This window comes from Lepisosteus oculatus, chromosome 3 (assembly GCF_040954835.1).
Source record: "Lepisosteus oculatus isolate fLepOcu1 chromosome 3, fLepOcu1.hap2, whole genome shotgun sequence".
NCBI classification, from domain to species: domain Eukaryota; kingdom Metazoa; phylum Chordata; class Actinopteri; order Semionotiformes; family Lepisosteidae; genus Lepisosteus; species Lepisosteus oculatus.
This window is the reverse complement of record NC_090698.1, coordinates 29,301,121-29,318,234: the sequence shown is the minus strand read 5'-3', so window position 1 is coordinate 29,318,234 and position 17,114 is coordinate 29,301,121. Positions and strand designations below refer to the sequence as shown.

Below are 17,114 nucleotides of genomic sequence, written 5' to 3'. Positions count from 1 at the left end.
ATTTTCTCTACAGAAGTCTCAATTAGAAGGCTGAACAATTAAGTGGAAGACTGAAAATATTTAAACTGATTAAGTTTTTCATGGATTGTTACAGTGGATATGAGACAGCATAAATCCAAGAACTTCAAGACACCCTGGACAAAATTGGGCATTTCAAAGTACTTTTAAGATCTTGAATTCACAAATTAAAAATTCTAGGCCTCGAATGTTTTTCAAGGACCTGTGTAGAATCTAACCCTAAACAAATGGAGAAGATTGCTGGAGGACAGTGTCTTTTTTCCTACTATTATTTAAGCTGTGCAGCTGTCATGTTTGCTTTCTACAATAAGTAATTGCAAAGCTCTCTGAAACGTAGCCAAGGTGATGCAAAAAGAAAGGGTGCCATAAAGAATACAGCATTGTATCAATGGAGCTAGAAAATTGGATTCTTTTGAGTTTAATAATAGATAAGCCATAATGCACTTCATCCCTCAAGAAAATGGAGAAAAATATTAAAGGAATGATCATGAAAATAAACAGACTAATACAAGCTCTCACTACAAATCAAACATCTTCTTGGAGGTCATGAAGTCAGAAAATAAACTGTTCAGTAAAATTCTAAACAGAATGCAATTGAGAAGAATCCAAAGCAACAAGACATCATTACTTTAATAAACCCATAACTAGGATGGCAACTTTCTAAGTTTATGTTTTGGATTGCTTTCAAAATGATAACTAGTCAATACAATGACACACTTATTTTTTCGCCACTTTAAAAAGGTCTTAGTATGCTAACAATCAATTTAGAGTATTGTAAGATATAAATGTACTGAGAAAATGCAAACAATAGTCATTCAGCTCCTGTACTAATACAAAAAGCTCTCTCCTGAAGTGATTAACTGAAGTGATTGAAGCCCATGGTAGATTTAATATGAATGTCTAAAAATGAATAATTATATGAAAGTTATCGGGACAAACAGAAGAGCTCCCAGAAGAGCACTAGCCTACTGGGTGAAAAAAAAACTTACACAAATCAAATAGGCCTGAATAACAATGTGCTATTTAAAAATAGTTTTAAGTTAGTCTGTTAGTCTGGATGTTGTTTTATATACGCAATAACAGATTTGCATTACACAGTACTAGAATTTAGCTTTACCTATTCACTTCTACTGTGAATCAAAATCCCCTTACCTGTGTATGCAGTTCTTTAACTCCAGGTACGCCATACCTGCAGCAGCATCTAAAGCAAACTTTACCAGCTGTTTTGTTTTTAGATCTTCTTTTTTCTTCCTAAGAAAGGACAAGAAATCCCCCCCTAAAAGGGAAAAAAATGATGCACATAATCAGGTTTCATAGAACTCATATTGCTCAAGAGTGAGTTATGTGCTAAATAGAGATATCAGTTCACTTTTTGTTTTATTTACCAACACAAATTGAGTCAAACAGTTATTTTAATTTACACTGCAGACTTATGGCCTAGTGTTAGCCTGCTTTTAATTTGCAATATTTTGAATTCTTTTAAGTTGACTGTTAATATCCATGTGTATTTCACCTTAACCTGGTTTCACATGAAGCTTGAATTTTACCTTTTCAGACAATGTGCTGTACATGTATTGCAAGATTGTACAATTTGATCATAACTTCATTGTGGGAACACAACTGCTGTTATGGCCCTGAGCAGGATACTTCACTAACATTGTAACTGTGAATGACCAGCTGTATAAATGTGATCTCTTCCATTGTGATGGGAGATTATTGTTATCTAAGTCATCATTGCAAAAGAAAATTTATTCTTGATTGTTGTAGATTGTTAAATAAAGGATCAAAACTAATTTTTGCAATATGATGGCAACTTCAGTGTGACTTGCAGAGGAGAGTAAGACTTCAGAGGCCGTAGCCATTTCAACACTTTTGTTTTTTGTCAGGTGTGGGCAATATATCTAAAAATATTCAGAAAGAAATCTGAGCTGCTAACATAACATAATAAGCTAGTTACAGTATCTTTGAGCATTACACAAAGCCTGTCAGAGCTGCAGACAATAAACTAGGGTGGTATTATAAAGGGGTGTAATTATACATTGAAGCAAAACTATTTCAAAGGAAAGACTGGCAATCATAAGAAAGATGGACATATGGCCAATTATGTTTGTTTCTAGATGAGGACAGAATTATAAAGGGGACTACAGTCCTTGGTTGCCCCAGGAGCATAGCAACATTCTCATGCAACTGCATTCAAACACACTTTGGTCGTTACTCTATCATTTCTCCTACCAGTGCACCCTATCATCTAATTGATCTCCTCTATTTAATACAATTTAAGCCACTTGATTGGTGCTCTGACATTCTGAGCTATTTTCAAGAAGTGCTACACTTTGTCTCTGCTCTGAGAACACATCAACCCGAGACCTGAGACCCGTGTTCTAGCAACCAATCCATAGGCATTTTCTCCAACCGAGACCCGAGTTCTAGCAACCGATCCAGAGGCATTTTCCCCAACTGCCTGCTTTTAATGTTGATAACTCCTTCCCTGTGTCTGTTATAATCCATTCACAACCCCATTTCTTTTGGCTGTCTACAGCAAGTCCTGAGTGCTTTGACCACTTAGCCGTGGAGGATCACCAAGTCCCTGCAATTGGATCCCTATCTGTCTGTAACCATGGCAGTCTGCAACACCAACACCCAACTACCTTGTAACCAGGGGCACACATCGTTTCTTTTATGTATTATGGAATTTTAGTTTTTGTTTAGAAACATTTTTATATTATTATAAGTTTTCTATTGACTATAATGCAGCACCAGTACAAAGAAGCAATGATATAATTGGCAGATGGTAATTGTCAATATAATTAATTTTGTGAGGCAGCAGATCATAGACGGGAAAAACTATTTTAAAATGTTAGCAACTAGTGTACGTGAAGGATTTGGGGAGGATGAAAATTTGTAAGGTAACAAAAGGAGAATAACAATGTTGAATGTAAAGGAAAATCTATAGTATTCAGAGGTATTTAAGGATTTAGAAGAACAAAATATAATTAAAATTAAACACAATATAAAAGAAAAAACAATTTGGTGAGATAAGGTTGTTACTCAAGTGATCAAGATCACTCTTTTTGAAACTGTATGCTGGAAGATTCAACTTTGATGAAAGTCAAGGGAAGTGGGCTTCGCCTTTAGGTACAAGTTGAAAAGGGGCATGAATTACAGGAAGAGAGTTGGAGACTGACATTATGGCATTTTGAGTGGATATGGGACATCAGTAGTGTGATCTCAAAGCTGAACATCGGTATGAAGGACAGCAGATGATTGTGGTAACCAAACAGAAGAACCTGAGAGACAGAAGCTGAGGTTGGAGGCTTGTGCAGTATCAGATTCAGTGAACATGGAAGCACTGCAATTACACATTGGGCGTGCTCGTCTCCTTTTGGCAGAGCAGTGGCACTGTGGCTAAGAATCTGCACCTGTGGCTGGAAGGTTGCTGTTCAAATCCCGCGGCCGGCAGAGGAATCCTACTCCATTGGGCCCTTGAGCAAGGCCCTTAACCCCAGCTGCTCCAGGGGTGCTGTATAAATGGCTGACCCTGCATTCTGACCCCAAGTTTCTCTCCCTGTCTGTGTATCTCATGGAGAGCAAGCTGGGGTATGCAAAAAGACAAATTCCTAATGCAAGAAATTGTATATAGCTAATAAAGTGATCTTATCTTAAAAACTTTTTCAAGCCAGTCAGTCAAAAAGGGGAGTGGCTCACTTTTGACAGTCAGTCAAATGAACTTAGTAGTGGAACATTTGTAGGCTCTATTTAGAAAGAACAATCGAATAGACAAAGAACAAGATATTTCATACATTTACTGAAAAATATAAATGGAGAATTTTCAGTTTCAATTTAGACTGCAAAAAAGCATAATAATGGTTTTAGAAACAAAATAGTGCAGAGAAGCCAATGAAACAAAAGAAAGAGGTAAGTGCAATTGGGGATTCTGGAACTAATCAACTGTCTTGTTGCAAGGAGCACAATACCATACAACATCAGAAAAAAGTTCTAGTTCATTTAAATGCCACATAGTGCAAGTTAATAAAACAAGTCTAATCTACTTTATAACGATCATATAGAAAGAACAGAAGATCTATGAGGATAGAGCCTTTGTGTTTAGGCCTCTCAGAGCATTATACAGTTTTTAAAAGCACCTCTAATGCAAATATAAAAATATAAAGTACTTTTTATGTAATTCCTTTAACTAGATTTGCATTTGAGTTGATTATAATCACAAGAAAAATGTTCAGTTACAATGCAAACCTGCAAGTTGTTAAAAAAGGCAGCGAAAAATAAAAGCAGCTTGGTTAACCATATGTAAAGAATATATGCAGATGCAGAAATTGTTAGTATTCAAAAGCGCATGGATGACAGAATTTAATGTTACAGAGTTTGAGCATCAATGCTACATTTTGGTGTATCCGATGAATCAATAGGGTGATTTAGGAGGAGGCTAAAGTGCTGGCAACATGTTATTAATCTTGCTGATGGAGACAAGGAGAGGATTAAACAGCAGCACATAGCGAGTAAGAAGCAAGGTAACTACTGGGTAAAAACAATTTAGGGAGCAGACTACATTCCCAAAAATTTGAAAAAAAAGATTTATTTTCTTTTTCTCAGGTGACATTGATAGAAATAATAAGGATTAGCCATCCATCCATTTTCTTATCACTTCATCCAATACAGGGCTGTGACTGAGCTGATGCCTATCGTAGCAAGCAACAGGCTCAAGGTGGGGTACAACCTTAAGGGGACACCAGTCCTGCAAAGGGCACGCACAGACACAGACACGCACACACAAGGGCCCATTTCCTCAGAGGTCAATTAACATACCAGTATTTCTTTGGACTATGAGAGGAAACCGGAGCACTTGGTGAAATGTCATATGAACACTGGGGGAACACACAAACTTCAAGCAGAGAGCAACACAGGTTCAGGAGTGAACCCACTATAGCACAACAGATAGAAACCTATATTTATAGGAAGCTGCTATGATCAGCAAACCACACCTTGTGTATAAAGATAAGGATGTCATTTTGGGATGAACATTGATCGGCTTAATATCTAAGCCATGTTTGAAGAGCACTTATTTGGAAAATGATACTGTTCTTGCTAGAAGAGAATAGGAGGAAGCTGTAGATAAAGCACTGGCCATAGCCATGTGGTACCTGAACAAAGGAGAATGCATAAAGAAAAACTGATGGCTGATTTACAGCACAAAGATACAAGAATGATGGGTGCTTCTCATAGTAGAGAGAATTACAAATACTCAGTGTAGAGTGTAATGCAAATTGATATCTACAACATAATACGTTTGTGGATTTGTATGCTCAATCGTAATATGTTTGTAGTGAACATGTAAAATGAATCACATCAAAGAGATTACTTCAGGGAAAAACTTCATAACAGACGTCTGTTAGAAATGATTGTATATCAGGTAAAATAGTTCTATATTACAGTGCTGTAGTGGAGTAGTGTAGTGTAGCACAGTAGTGATGAGAAAAAGTTTATGAACCACCAGTATTATTATAGGAATTTCAATTTCTTACCATAATACCCTTGTTTTATTAAAATTGTCAAGTTCGCCAAAGAGTATTTGCACAATCCACAAGACCACTATAAAAACGTGCACTGCATAGAACAGTCAAAATGGCCACAATGAAAAATGTTTTGTGTGGTGAAAACCAAACACGGCCTTCCAACAAAAGAACCTCATCATGACCATCAAACATGGTGTTGGGCTGTTTAATCTGCCAAAGTATCCAGATGGTTTGCCATCACTGTTGTAACCACGAATTTGGCATCTGTGCCAACAAATTCTACAAGAGAACATCAGTCCAACCATTCAGAAGCTGAGCCTAAGGTGGTTCACCAGCAAGACAATAATCCTAAACATGCTAGCAGATCTATAACAGAATGGATGTAAAAGAACAAATTTCGCATCTTGGATTGGTCTGAACCTTAACCCCATGAAAATAATACAGCAGGTCACTTGCATTTGAAAGAGCAGCTGCAACTCTGTAAGTGTAAATGTGGTTTTGTTTTATTGTTTTTTTAAATGAGGTGGTGGAGTCAGACAAGAGTAGTCGAAATCAAGCTCCAAGTAGACATCAATAAGTACTAGGGGATATAAGCCGGAGGGAACAGGCAAAAGAAGAATGGCAAGCTGGCAGATTCACGCATGCAGTGATAGTGCAGCAAGTACAGGAACAAATCAGAATATGACCTGGAATTATAACCTGGATTGAGAACTGAAGTCTTTCTTCTGAACATGTGTGGTCAACTCTAATTAAATTCAAATATCTTACAACAGTATTTATTGTTGACCTTTAACATCTTTGACTCATAAAGGTCATTTTGTGTATTAAAGTTCTGCTTAAAATATTCAAGGTGAAAAAACATACTTACATCATGTGCGTGATGTACAAAATGAAACATAATTAAAAGGGGATGAATACTTTTACAAAGTACTGTATGTCATGCAGTGAAAAGACTTAATGCAGACTATCCTGAAACATCTGTATGTGGTATGATCCTATTAAGGGTCAAGTTTGACACCATATTCAATGATGCACAAAGGAATATGCAATTTTTCAGGAAAGGACAATGCTCTATCCATGCCGGGTCTTCTTTGTTGTTAAATATTTCAATACAATTATCAAAATCAACACAATTATCAAGTTATGACATAATATAGCTACAAAAACGAAACAATAGAATGTGTGAGAATGTGTGAGTGTGGTGTGTTTAAAGCACAAAGTCAGCTCCTAACCTCTAAGGTAAAAACTCATCATGTTGACAAGGTGTGCTAAGTAAATTCATTTCATACATTTTTTATACACTTTTTGTAATAGATTACAAACCTGATAATTTCCCTCCATGACGATACCACCTTTTGTCTACCTACTGTTTTAGCATCTGGTATAGATGTGATATTTTTTTTGCTGGGTTTATCCACTTTTGTGTAGTAAACTGGAGGAAAAGGCTTAACGAAAAAATCTTTGTGAGTAAACACCTCCTTGACATGAGCAACAACTATAGCAGCTTTCTTCAGAAAAAAAAAGTTGGTAATTATTTATTTATGGCTCTAATTAATTCAGCATGTCAAAGCACAGCCAACAACATTTATTTGAAAATAACAGCTTCCTTCCTCTCCTTAACAATTACCATATTTGTACTTTACCAAGTTTCTGTTTGACATATAATGAACTCAATTCATTATCTGACTATGAAACATAAAAACTATGAGTGCGGATGCTCTGGAAGGTTACTGGGGATTTCCCTCTGCAATTTTTGCTCCAATTTTTTTTTTTTAATAAAACACAGATTTAGTTTGGCTAATATGGCTGATTTCTATCTTAAAATGCCTGGAATAATATGACATTCATTAGGTGAACTGTTACAATATAATGAATAAACTTATCTTAGAAAAAAAAGATCTCATAAAGGCAATAAACACAGCACTGTTCTGTGGGACTCACAAGATTAAGTTAAAACAGCAAAATACTCCATAACTTGCGGAATTGACTTACACAAAAGAAAACTATAGCAAATATTAAAATACATATTTAATTAAAGTAACTCACAACTATTTTTAATGTATTATGGTAAATAAATAATAAACAATTTAAAAATCAATTAAACTATCAAAGCAGCAATGAGAAGAAAATGCAGGACTATAGACTTTTAACCGCACACAAAATGAAAAAGTAATTTACCTGGTACAAGTTCCATTACGATGTAAATAGGTTGCCTCTGTGTGCAAACTCCTATTAACTTCACAATATTTGGGTGATCATACTGCTTAAGTATCCTGTTAAGAGGCAAGATGCAAAAGAAAGGAATCACACATCTATGAATTGTCATTAACGTCTGTTGATTTGAAGAGTGCAATGGATATCCCATGAATAAACAATTTTGAAGAAACACACAATCTGGAACTCCCACACTTCAAATTACTATAGTATAGAAACTTGAAATCAATTTACCACAGCTCATTCTTATAATGAAATTCTGTTCTCCTGAAGCGTAAACTTCAAACACGATCAACTGTATATCCAATCAACTGCCAGGGAGTTTCCATTTCTTAGCTAACACTATTTTTGGTTTTAAAATTAAAACTATAAAAAATGTGTCACGAAGGGGGCAAGAAAGTTGTTCACAAAATACAATATGGTGTCTCGTACAGAAGTCAAGGCATATATACTGTTTATGTAGGGATAGAAGTTTCATCCACATAATTAGCAACCCTAATCAAAGAAAGAACTATGTTAATTCACCAAAGGCAATAACATCTCCTATTATACTGATGCCAATATACGTAAGTTAACCTCCTAATATTGATTGAGTCATTTAAGCATCTTTCTGGGAATTATTCTGTACTACATATCATCCCCACTTCAGTAACATAGGAATAGAGCAACTACATTACACACTAAGGGCCATATCTTTTTGTTGTAATTCCAGCAGTCAACTACATATAATTTTTTTCCAATTTTTAAAATGTTAAAATTATTTATTTATGGCTCTAATGAATTCAGCACATCAAAGCACAGCCAACAACATTTATCTGAAAACAGCTTCCATCCTCTATCCATCTAAATGATTACCATATTTTGACTTTACCAAGTTTCTGTTTGACATATAATGCACCCAATGGGGCATCATAATTCCGTATATAACATTAACCTTATGCTCCTGCTAATGTAACCTTCCAATTTCTTGCCTAAGATATGTACCAGGGGTTTACAAAGTACTTTGTGTTACACATTAATCTGAGGTGCATTGTGTACTAGATTTAGAATGATGTTAGTTTTTAATTTTGATTAAACACATTTTCTGCTTACTTAACGCATAACTACTGCATTGTATTTTATTTCAAGTAGATATACAGTACACAATTCATGAATAGAATTTTTGTGAGGTTTCCATAGAGGTCAGTAAACTTTTTATAATAAATAGGGTACTCTACCCTTCTTAGGCTTCTGGAAAAACACTTACACCAACTGACTTCCAACACTGAATGTTTGATATTTATCTTCTCACACATATTTCAAAAGGTTGTTTACTGAATAAACTGTCCTAAACAAAACCGGTATCCTTTGCAACAATAAATGTGGCTGTATAGGAACATATAGAGGTGGTTTATAGAGGTGGTTCTAAAACTGCAGTGAATTTTGCAGTTAAAAATAATCCTAAAGTATTACCTTAAAAAACAGTATGCTAAATTGTAGTAGCTATAGTGATTTGATTTAGTATGTTACAATTATTCTGTAAATATTAAACTGTAGTAGATACTGTGTTCTTTTCTTTATATTGTTGTAACTGAGAGTATTTTAAAGCTGCTTAGTGATGGCAATAAATGTCAGCTAAACACGTTGGCACTGAATCACTGCATGGAAACAATTAACCTACTCACCTGGCTTCTGATAAGAATTTTATTTTCAGCTCCTGGGGTAAGTCTTCTTTACATGTTTTTACTGCAACGGGAGTTTTGTCTTTCAGTGTTCCCTTAAATACTTCACCGAAATTACCCTAACAAAAAAAAAACAGTTACCCATCCATTTTCTGATCTTATCCCGCATACAGCAGTTGCAAGTGCTGATATACTCTTGATGGTACGCCTGTCCATCACAGGGCAAGCACAGCCATAATTATGCACACCTCACACTAGAACAAATTTTCCAAAAAGACAATTAACCCACCAGTATGTCTTTGCACTGTGGGCGGAAACCGGAACATCTGGACGAATCCCACGCGAACACGCAGAAAAGGTAAAAATCACGCAGATAGCACCCCATGGCCGGAATTCAATATATCACATACAAAGTGAATATGTTTTAAGTCCCAAACAATTATTACCAATACCAATATAATGTCAATTTAGGATTTATTTGTCAGCTGTTTAATTAATTCAAAGAGAACACAAATGTAACATTAAATCATTTGTGGTTGAAAATTAGCCATTCTCACGTAGCCCCTGAAAATGTCTAAAAGGTAAATGGACTGAATGCAAGGTCATGGGTTTGGATTCAGGACAGTAGATAATAAGCTTCCCTGATTAATAGTCAGGACCTAAAATGTGACCTGATGACTGATTTTGGTTGCTTCTGAAGCAGGTTCTGTGTAAAGAACCCGTGTAAAGAACCTAAAGAAGCATTACACCTTGTCAAAGTATTAAATGTACTGCTGAATGACATTTGGATTAATTAGAAATAAATTGGGCACTACTCCTAGATCAGTTTATACAACAGTTTACAATCAGCTTTTCATCAAGTGACTAGGGCTGAAAGCCTCGGGATAGGATAGTACTTTAAACTGAATTCTGTCAAAGTAAAAATACTTACTTTGCCCAGTAGCTCTGCGAGTATTACATCTTCATGATTAAGAATCCATTTCTTATCCTAAAACAACAAAAGTCTCATTTAGGAACAAATTCCAAAAGCTAAAGTGCATTATACATATATTTGTGTTTGTTACACATAATCACAGTATCTATAAGCACATTTTAAAATACATTGTGGGATATTAATGATGACAAAAAGCAACACCCTAAGTGTTCAAAGTTAATAAATAACAGATTACATAACATTTTGGTTGTTGTGGTCTTGTACATGTATACATTTGTGAAAGAACGCCAGTGTGGATCAAGGTCTTTCATAAATCAATGTGGTATCAGGCATCATGAAACATATGTATCCCGCATATCACATTAACCTTATGTGCCTGCAAACAATCTTCCTATATCTTACTTAGGATCTGTAGTGGAGGTCTATAAGTAGGTTCTTTGTTTTCAACATTAGTCTGTGATGCATCAAGTATTAGATTTAGAATGATGAATTTTAGTGCATCAGACCAAATGCATCAGGAACACCCACATTTCAGAGGATTCTGATAAGTTTTACTTTTTTCATATTTAATTTCTAACTACAGTGGTGAGAAAAAGTTCATAATCCCTTTGCTGTATCTGTAATCTGTATTCCTGAAGTATTTGATCCTAAAATGTGATCTGATCTTTACATCTGTCATAATAATTGATCAACATCATCTGATTAAACCAATAACACCCAAACAATTGTACTTTTTCTCATCTATACTGAACACATACTGAATTGTTTAAACATTCACTGTCTATGATGGAAAAATTATCTGAATTAGTAAGTGGTAGATACTCTTTTAGCAGCAACGACCTTAACAAAACACTTCCTGTAGCTGCTGATCAGTCCTGCACATCAGTTTGGCCCATTTCTCTTTATAGAACAATTTCAATTCATTGATATTTTTGGGATGTCTTGCATGAACGGCATGCTTCAGGTCATGCCACAGCATTTCAATTGGGTTAAGGTCAGGGCATTCCAAAATGCAAAATTTTACAGCCATTCTGTAGATTTACTTCTGTGTTTACAATGATTGTCCTGCTGCATGACCTGGCTTCAGATCTCAGACAGATATTCTGACATTCTTGTGTCAGATTTGCTGATATAATTTGAAATGCATTGTTCCCTCAATGATTGCAAGCCGTCCAGCCCTGAGGTTGCAAAGCAGCCATGATGCTTCCACCGCTGTGCTTCTCAGTTTGGATGATGTTTTTGTGTTAGTATACAGTTGTTTTTTCTTTCAAACATAACGTTGCTTATTTACACCAAAAAGTTCCACTTTGGTCTCATCTGTCCATAGAACACTGTTCCATAGTTCTGTGAAACATCCAGGTTTCCCCAAAGTTGGAAAGCTTTTTGACAAAATTCAGATGGGTGGCAATGTTGGTTTTTGGAGAGCTGTGGTTTTCTCTATGGGGTTCTCTCATGTTCAGTGCTTTCCTTATTGCGGACTCGTGAACACAGACATTAACCAGTGCAAGAAACACCTGCAGATCCTCAGCTGTTACCCTAGGGTTCTTTATCATCTCCTTGAGCATTGTACGGCTCAATGCAGTGATTTTTGTTGGATGGCCTCAACAAGGGAGAGTACTAATGGAACTGAATTTCTTCCATTTGTACACTATCTGCATAGACTATAGATTGATGTAGGCCTAAGTTTTTAGATTTTTAAAAAACTATTTTCAGCCTTATAACATCACTTTATTAGCCATATACAATTTATAAGGATCCTGTGAAACCTCTTTTGTTCGAGGCATGTTTCACTTTGACAAATCTGTGTTGTAATTGAGCAGGTTCTGTTTGTAACCAATCATTGTGGGTTATTTTATAGGGCAGGGCACCAGAACTGGTCATTATCCTAAAGGTTCACATACTTTTTTAATGTTATTTGTTTAATCACATTGAATTTATCTATTATAATGATTTATATGAAGATCAGATCACACTATAGGAGCAATTAATACAGATTATTCCAAAGGGTTTACAATCTTTTTTCTCACAACTATACAGGCTCATAGAGTTTATCTTTTAAAATCCACATTCTGAGTATTCTGTTGTAGCAGTTAAAGAAAACTTTTTTTTCCCCACAACGAAGGAATCCATAACTGATAAAAATGAATACATCATAAACTTTTGCAAAACTATGAATAACTCCTCTGTTGCACTTTGCTTTTCAATATTATATTTTCTCATCAGAATAATCTTAAATCAGTCAGTTTCTGGTATCTATTTGAGTCTAGGTATAGCAAGAAATCTTTTTGATACTGTGACTCCTTTTCTATCTTTGAGTTACATTCTGCAGTGTGAGGTATGGCAGCTTCTTCCATAAAAATATTGTCATCATTTAAACATACTGAACAAATGCAAGTGGTTCAATGAAAAAGTTCTTGCTGAATGACACTGCTCATCCTTAGCTGCTGCCAATTGGACAGAAGGGAGATAATTTCAAAAAGCATGTGGGAATCTGTATTGCCTATAGCAACCAACAACTGGCATTGCCTGGGGGTTTAGAAGTCTTTTGCATCTGGGTGCTTTTCAACTATATCCCAGACTAGGGAAATAACACTTCTTGACTGGCAAGGATGTCTGCATATACTCTTCCACAGTGTTCCATTTGGCCTCTGTCAATGTTGGGAAAAGTTACTTTTAAAAAGCAATCTATTACAGTTATAAATGATTTTTTTAATTACTGTTTAAATTAAAAAGTTAAAAGAAAACAATTTATTAATAAAGTCATTTACAGTGATATATATATAGTGTGTGTGCAGTTACCATTTAAATATATCACCTTAAGAACAATTTGCTCAAACTAATCATTTCTCATTAAGGACGTACCAATTGTACATTTCTTTATCTTGTGCATGTTTCTTATTGCTTAAAATCCCATTTCCATCAGACAGAAACAACAAATTTGAATTTCTGGAGTGTTTTTTTACTTCCATCCATCCATTATCACCAAGCATTTTATTCTTTGTAAGGTTCACAGCAATACTGAGCATATCCTAAAAACATAGATCACAAGGCAGAACTACACCCTGGAAACACTAGTCCAGCACAGGACTCTCTCACATACACATACACATACACATACACAGGGATAGTTCAGAGATGCCAATCGACCTAGACAGCATGTCTTTGGTATGCTGGAAGAAACAAGAGCAGCCAGACACAAATCACATGGAAACAGGCGGTTCTGGAACACAGTGGAGAACATGGCAATCTGGGGTTTCCAACTGAAACAGCAGCTCCTACATGCCTTTTGTGAAGGTTGTCAGGGCTATTGTGTCTCATCATTTTCATAACAAGAGAATCAAACAAGTCATTCTGAGTCATTCTGAAAAGCCTGGTTAACCCATTTTAATAATTTTAATAACTGTGAAGAAATAAAATCTAATAAATCAGACTATGTAGCAAGAGACTATCAACAAATATTATATTAAAATATTTTCAGTAATTCTTAAAATATTGCATTTTCATTAATTCTAAAATGTTATTATTCTCACAATATAAAAATATAATTCAGATATCATACTAAATCCCCCCCCCCAAAGTTGGAAAGCTTTTTGAAAACACTGAACACATAATCTAAAAATAAAATTGTCATTACCTCAGAGGTAAATAAATCAAATTAAGAACTATTTTTCTTTCACCACTAATGAAAAATAAATTTCAGTTTAATCCAATATATTTTTGAATAAAATGCCAAATAAAACACTGCAATCAATGTGTAGCGAAAGGTGTAGCAAGATTCACAACCAGACAGTAGCTGAAGAATGAAAGAAAAAAAGACAAAAATAAACTGCTCTTAGTGGACAGTCTAAGTAGATTAGTAGATTCAAATTAATAATTGCTTACACTTATATAGCAATTTTCTGGACACTCCATGCAAAGCACTTTACAGGTAATGGGGGACTCCCCTCCACCACCACCAATGTGCAGCATCCACCTGGATGATGCGACGGCAGCCATAGTGCACCATAATGTTCACGACAAATCAGCTATTAGTAGAGAGGAGAACAGAATAATGAAACCAGTGCATAAATGGGGATTATTAGGAGGCCATAAATAGTAAGGGCCAATGGGAAGCTTTGCCAGGATACTAGGGTTCAACCCATATGCTTTTCGAAAAAACCACTGGATTTTTAATGACCACAGAGAGTCAGGTCCTGGGTTTTACAGCTGTTTTTTACAAAGGATGGTGTCTTTTTACAATATAGTGTTCCCATCACTATACTGGGGCATTAGGACCCACACAGACACCCACATAGGGTGAGCACCCCCTGCTGGCCCCAAAAATTATCCAAACTGCAGTGTGATGGAGGCTAAGAAGCAATCCTGCTATATTTTCCTTCTCCCACAGTGTCATATCATTACAGACTAAGAAATGATATAACACACTCCCTAAGGGAAACTCCAAAACAGTTATCTGAAATCCATAAACAAATTCCTACCAAACAAACGGTTACTTAAGACAGCTTTTACTAAAACAAAACACTTGAATTATTTATCCAGTCTCTCGAAATAAAATTATTTTTCAAGCAATGCAACTAATGTCGGGCAATGTGTTTTTTTTTAATCCAACATTGACAGCCCTATCTTAAATCTTGTCAGTCAGCTCTTTTTTCTCTATTTGAATTGTGGCGATTCAAACAACCTGGGATAACAAGTGGTCTCAAAGTCACCGAGCTCACAGACCTTCAACAACAGATGACAATTCCCTTAGTCCTTCCTTAGTCTTCCTGAAATTGTCGGATTATGAGTGAATAAAAGCATCTTATTAAAAACATGTTTGCATTTGTTTGGGAGCTATATTATGTATTTTTCATATGTAAGATATAATGATGTGTTCCCGCTTACACAACGCACGACTTTAAAAGCTAGAAAAACAGCTTTCGATTCACATTATCTGGCGAGCCTTGTTTTGTCAAAGGACAGCACCAAAAAAACAGACAATACACGGCGGGGGGGGGGCAAGCGAGAGAGAGAGTTTTTTACCCTCTGTCAAAAAAACCCAAATCACCCGGGCCAGAGACTCTGGGGGGATCATTGTGTGGTACAGAGCGGAGCTCAGTCAATCCAAACAAGTACAGTAGTAAAGAGAGAAAAGTCAACAATTGATTCAAGGACGATCTGTCAAAGTGCAATGAAATACAATATTGTTGTTGTTGTTGTTATTGTTGTTTTTATCCTGTAAAGCGTTTTGAGAAGCCACCTTTAAAGGCGATATATAAAATCCACTGGGGCCCTCTTTTCTGATCGCCCTATCATCTCATATCGCCGACCACCTAATCTGCGTAACCTCCTTGTTCACAGCTCCCTCGACCACCCTCAACAACCATCCACACCAGGCACTTTCCCTTGCAACAGAGCTCGCTGTATCACCTGCAAGTACACATCCACCACCACACTCATTCAAGGCCCCTCAGGACAATTCCGGATCACCCAGACAACATCTTGTACCTCCAGCAACCTTATTTACTGTATCTCTTGCAGTAAATGCCCAGCCATCTACACTGGAGAAACAGGAAGGAGACTCAGAGACTGCTTATGAGAACATGCCAGGGCTGTGAAGATTAAAGATCTCTCCAAGCCCACTGTTTCTCATTTCACCTCTGACGGCCACGACCACTCTAATCTCTCCGTCTGTGTTCTCAAAGACGGTTTTCCGAACTCATACATCAGAAAGACCACCGAAACCAAAATTATTCTGCAGCTAGGATCACACATTCTCCCTTCTCTTTATGACAGACTACTGTTCTTTTAAATTTTCTTTTAAAAGTTTGTCTAATATTTCAATTTGTTTGATGATCTGAAACATTTCAGTGTGACAGACATGCAACAAAATAAAAAATCAGGAAAGGGGCAAACACTTTTTCACACCACTGTATAACCTTGTCCATGCACAAACAGTGGCATGTTACATTATTAATTTGGGTGTCTCTTCTTGCCAGAAAGCTCTAAATTGCATTTTGAGTGCGGTTTTTGACTTTTTTTAAATCTACTGTATTGCTTTGAGATCCCACTTTTAAAGGTGATATGTAAAATAAAGTTTTTTTCTTATTGTTATAGAGAAACATGATCGTATTTTCCCTGGTTCAGAAAAAAGACTATAAAAATCTGTAATCTTTCCACTTGTATGTCATCGGAAAATACAAGAAGTTTCTGCTTTGTGTAAGGATGGTATCAAAAAGTAATCTAAGTGGTGAGAAAGCTGTGCTCCTCAAAGTGCTTTACAGGATAAAAACAATAACAACACGAATTAAACCGGTTTCACAGGTATTTTCAAAGTAGAAGGGGGCAAGATTTCCAGCGAAAGACACCTCCCCCCTCCAAAAGTACAGTACTTACTAGTTAAGAAAGCTAGGCCCCTCAATGAAATAGCTTTAACATGCTAATGCATTGGTGTAACAGCCCGGGTGTGGCAAGCTTCTAATGTCAACTCGACTACGGCGTAAGGAACCCTTCTTTCATTGGAAGACAATGAACATATTCTAGCCCTAAATGAATTAATAGCAAACATGGTTTACATAAAAGACATTTTTCCAAGAAAGTTTAGCCTTTGTCACTAATGAAACCACTAAATAAAGACATAAATATAGAAATCTTAAGATTTTTAAAATACATGACTTTGCTAAAATTTTTCTGATTGTGAATAAAAAAACATATTTAAACATGCGTTTGCGATTTAAATCAAAACGTGATTTAAATCAACATAAATGTTTATATTGTAAC

At 35.9% G+C, this 17,114-nt stretch overlaps 1 protein-coding gene across 4 annotated transcripts in view; it reads right to left on the bottom strand.

Annotated features, from left to right (window-relative positions):
* Positions 1-17,114, bottom strand: part of fer (fer (fps/fes related) tyrosine kinase) — a 138,002-nt gene that overhangs the window by 27,432 nt on the left and 93,456 nt on the right. For all 4 annotated transcript variants that reach the window (XM_069187109.1, XM_069187110.1, XM_069187111.1 and 1 more), the window contains 4 exons: positions 10,353-10,409; positions 9,425-9,540; positions 7,725-7,819; positions 1,171-1,294 (listed from right to left, as the gene is read on the bottom strand). In XM_069187109.1, coding sequence (XP_069043210.1) covers positions 1,171-1,294; positions 7,725-7,819; positions 9,425-9,540; positions 10,353-10,409 — 392 coding nt within the window. The remainder of the gene's footprint in view (positions 1-1,170; positions 1,295-7,724; positions 7,820-9,424; positions 9,541-10,352; positions 10,410-17,114) is intronic.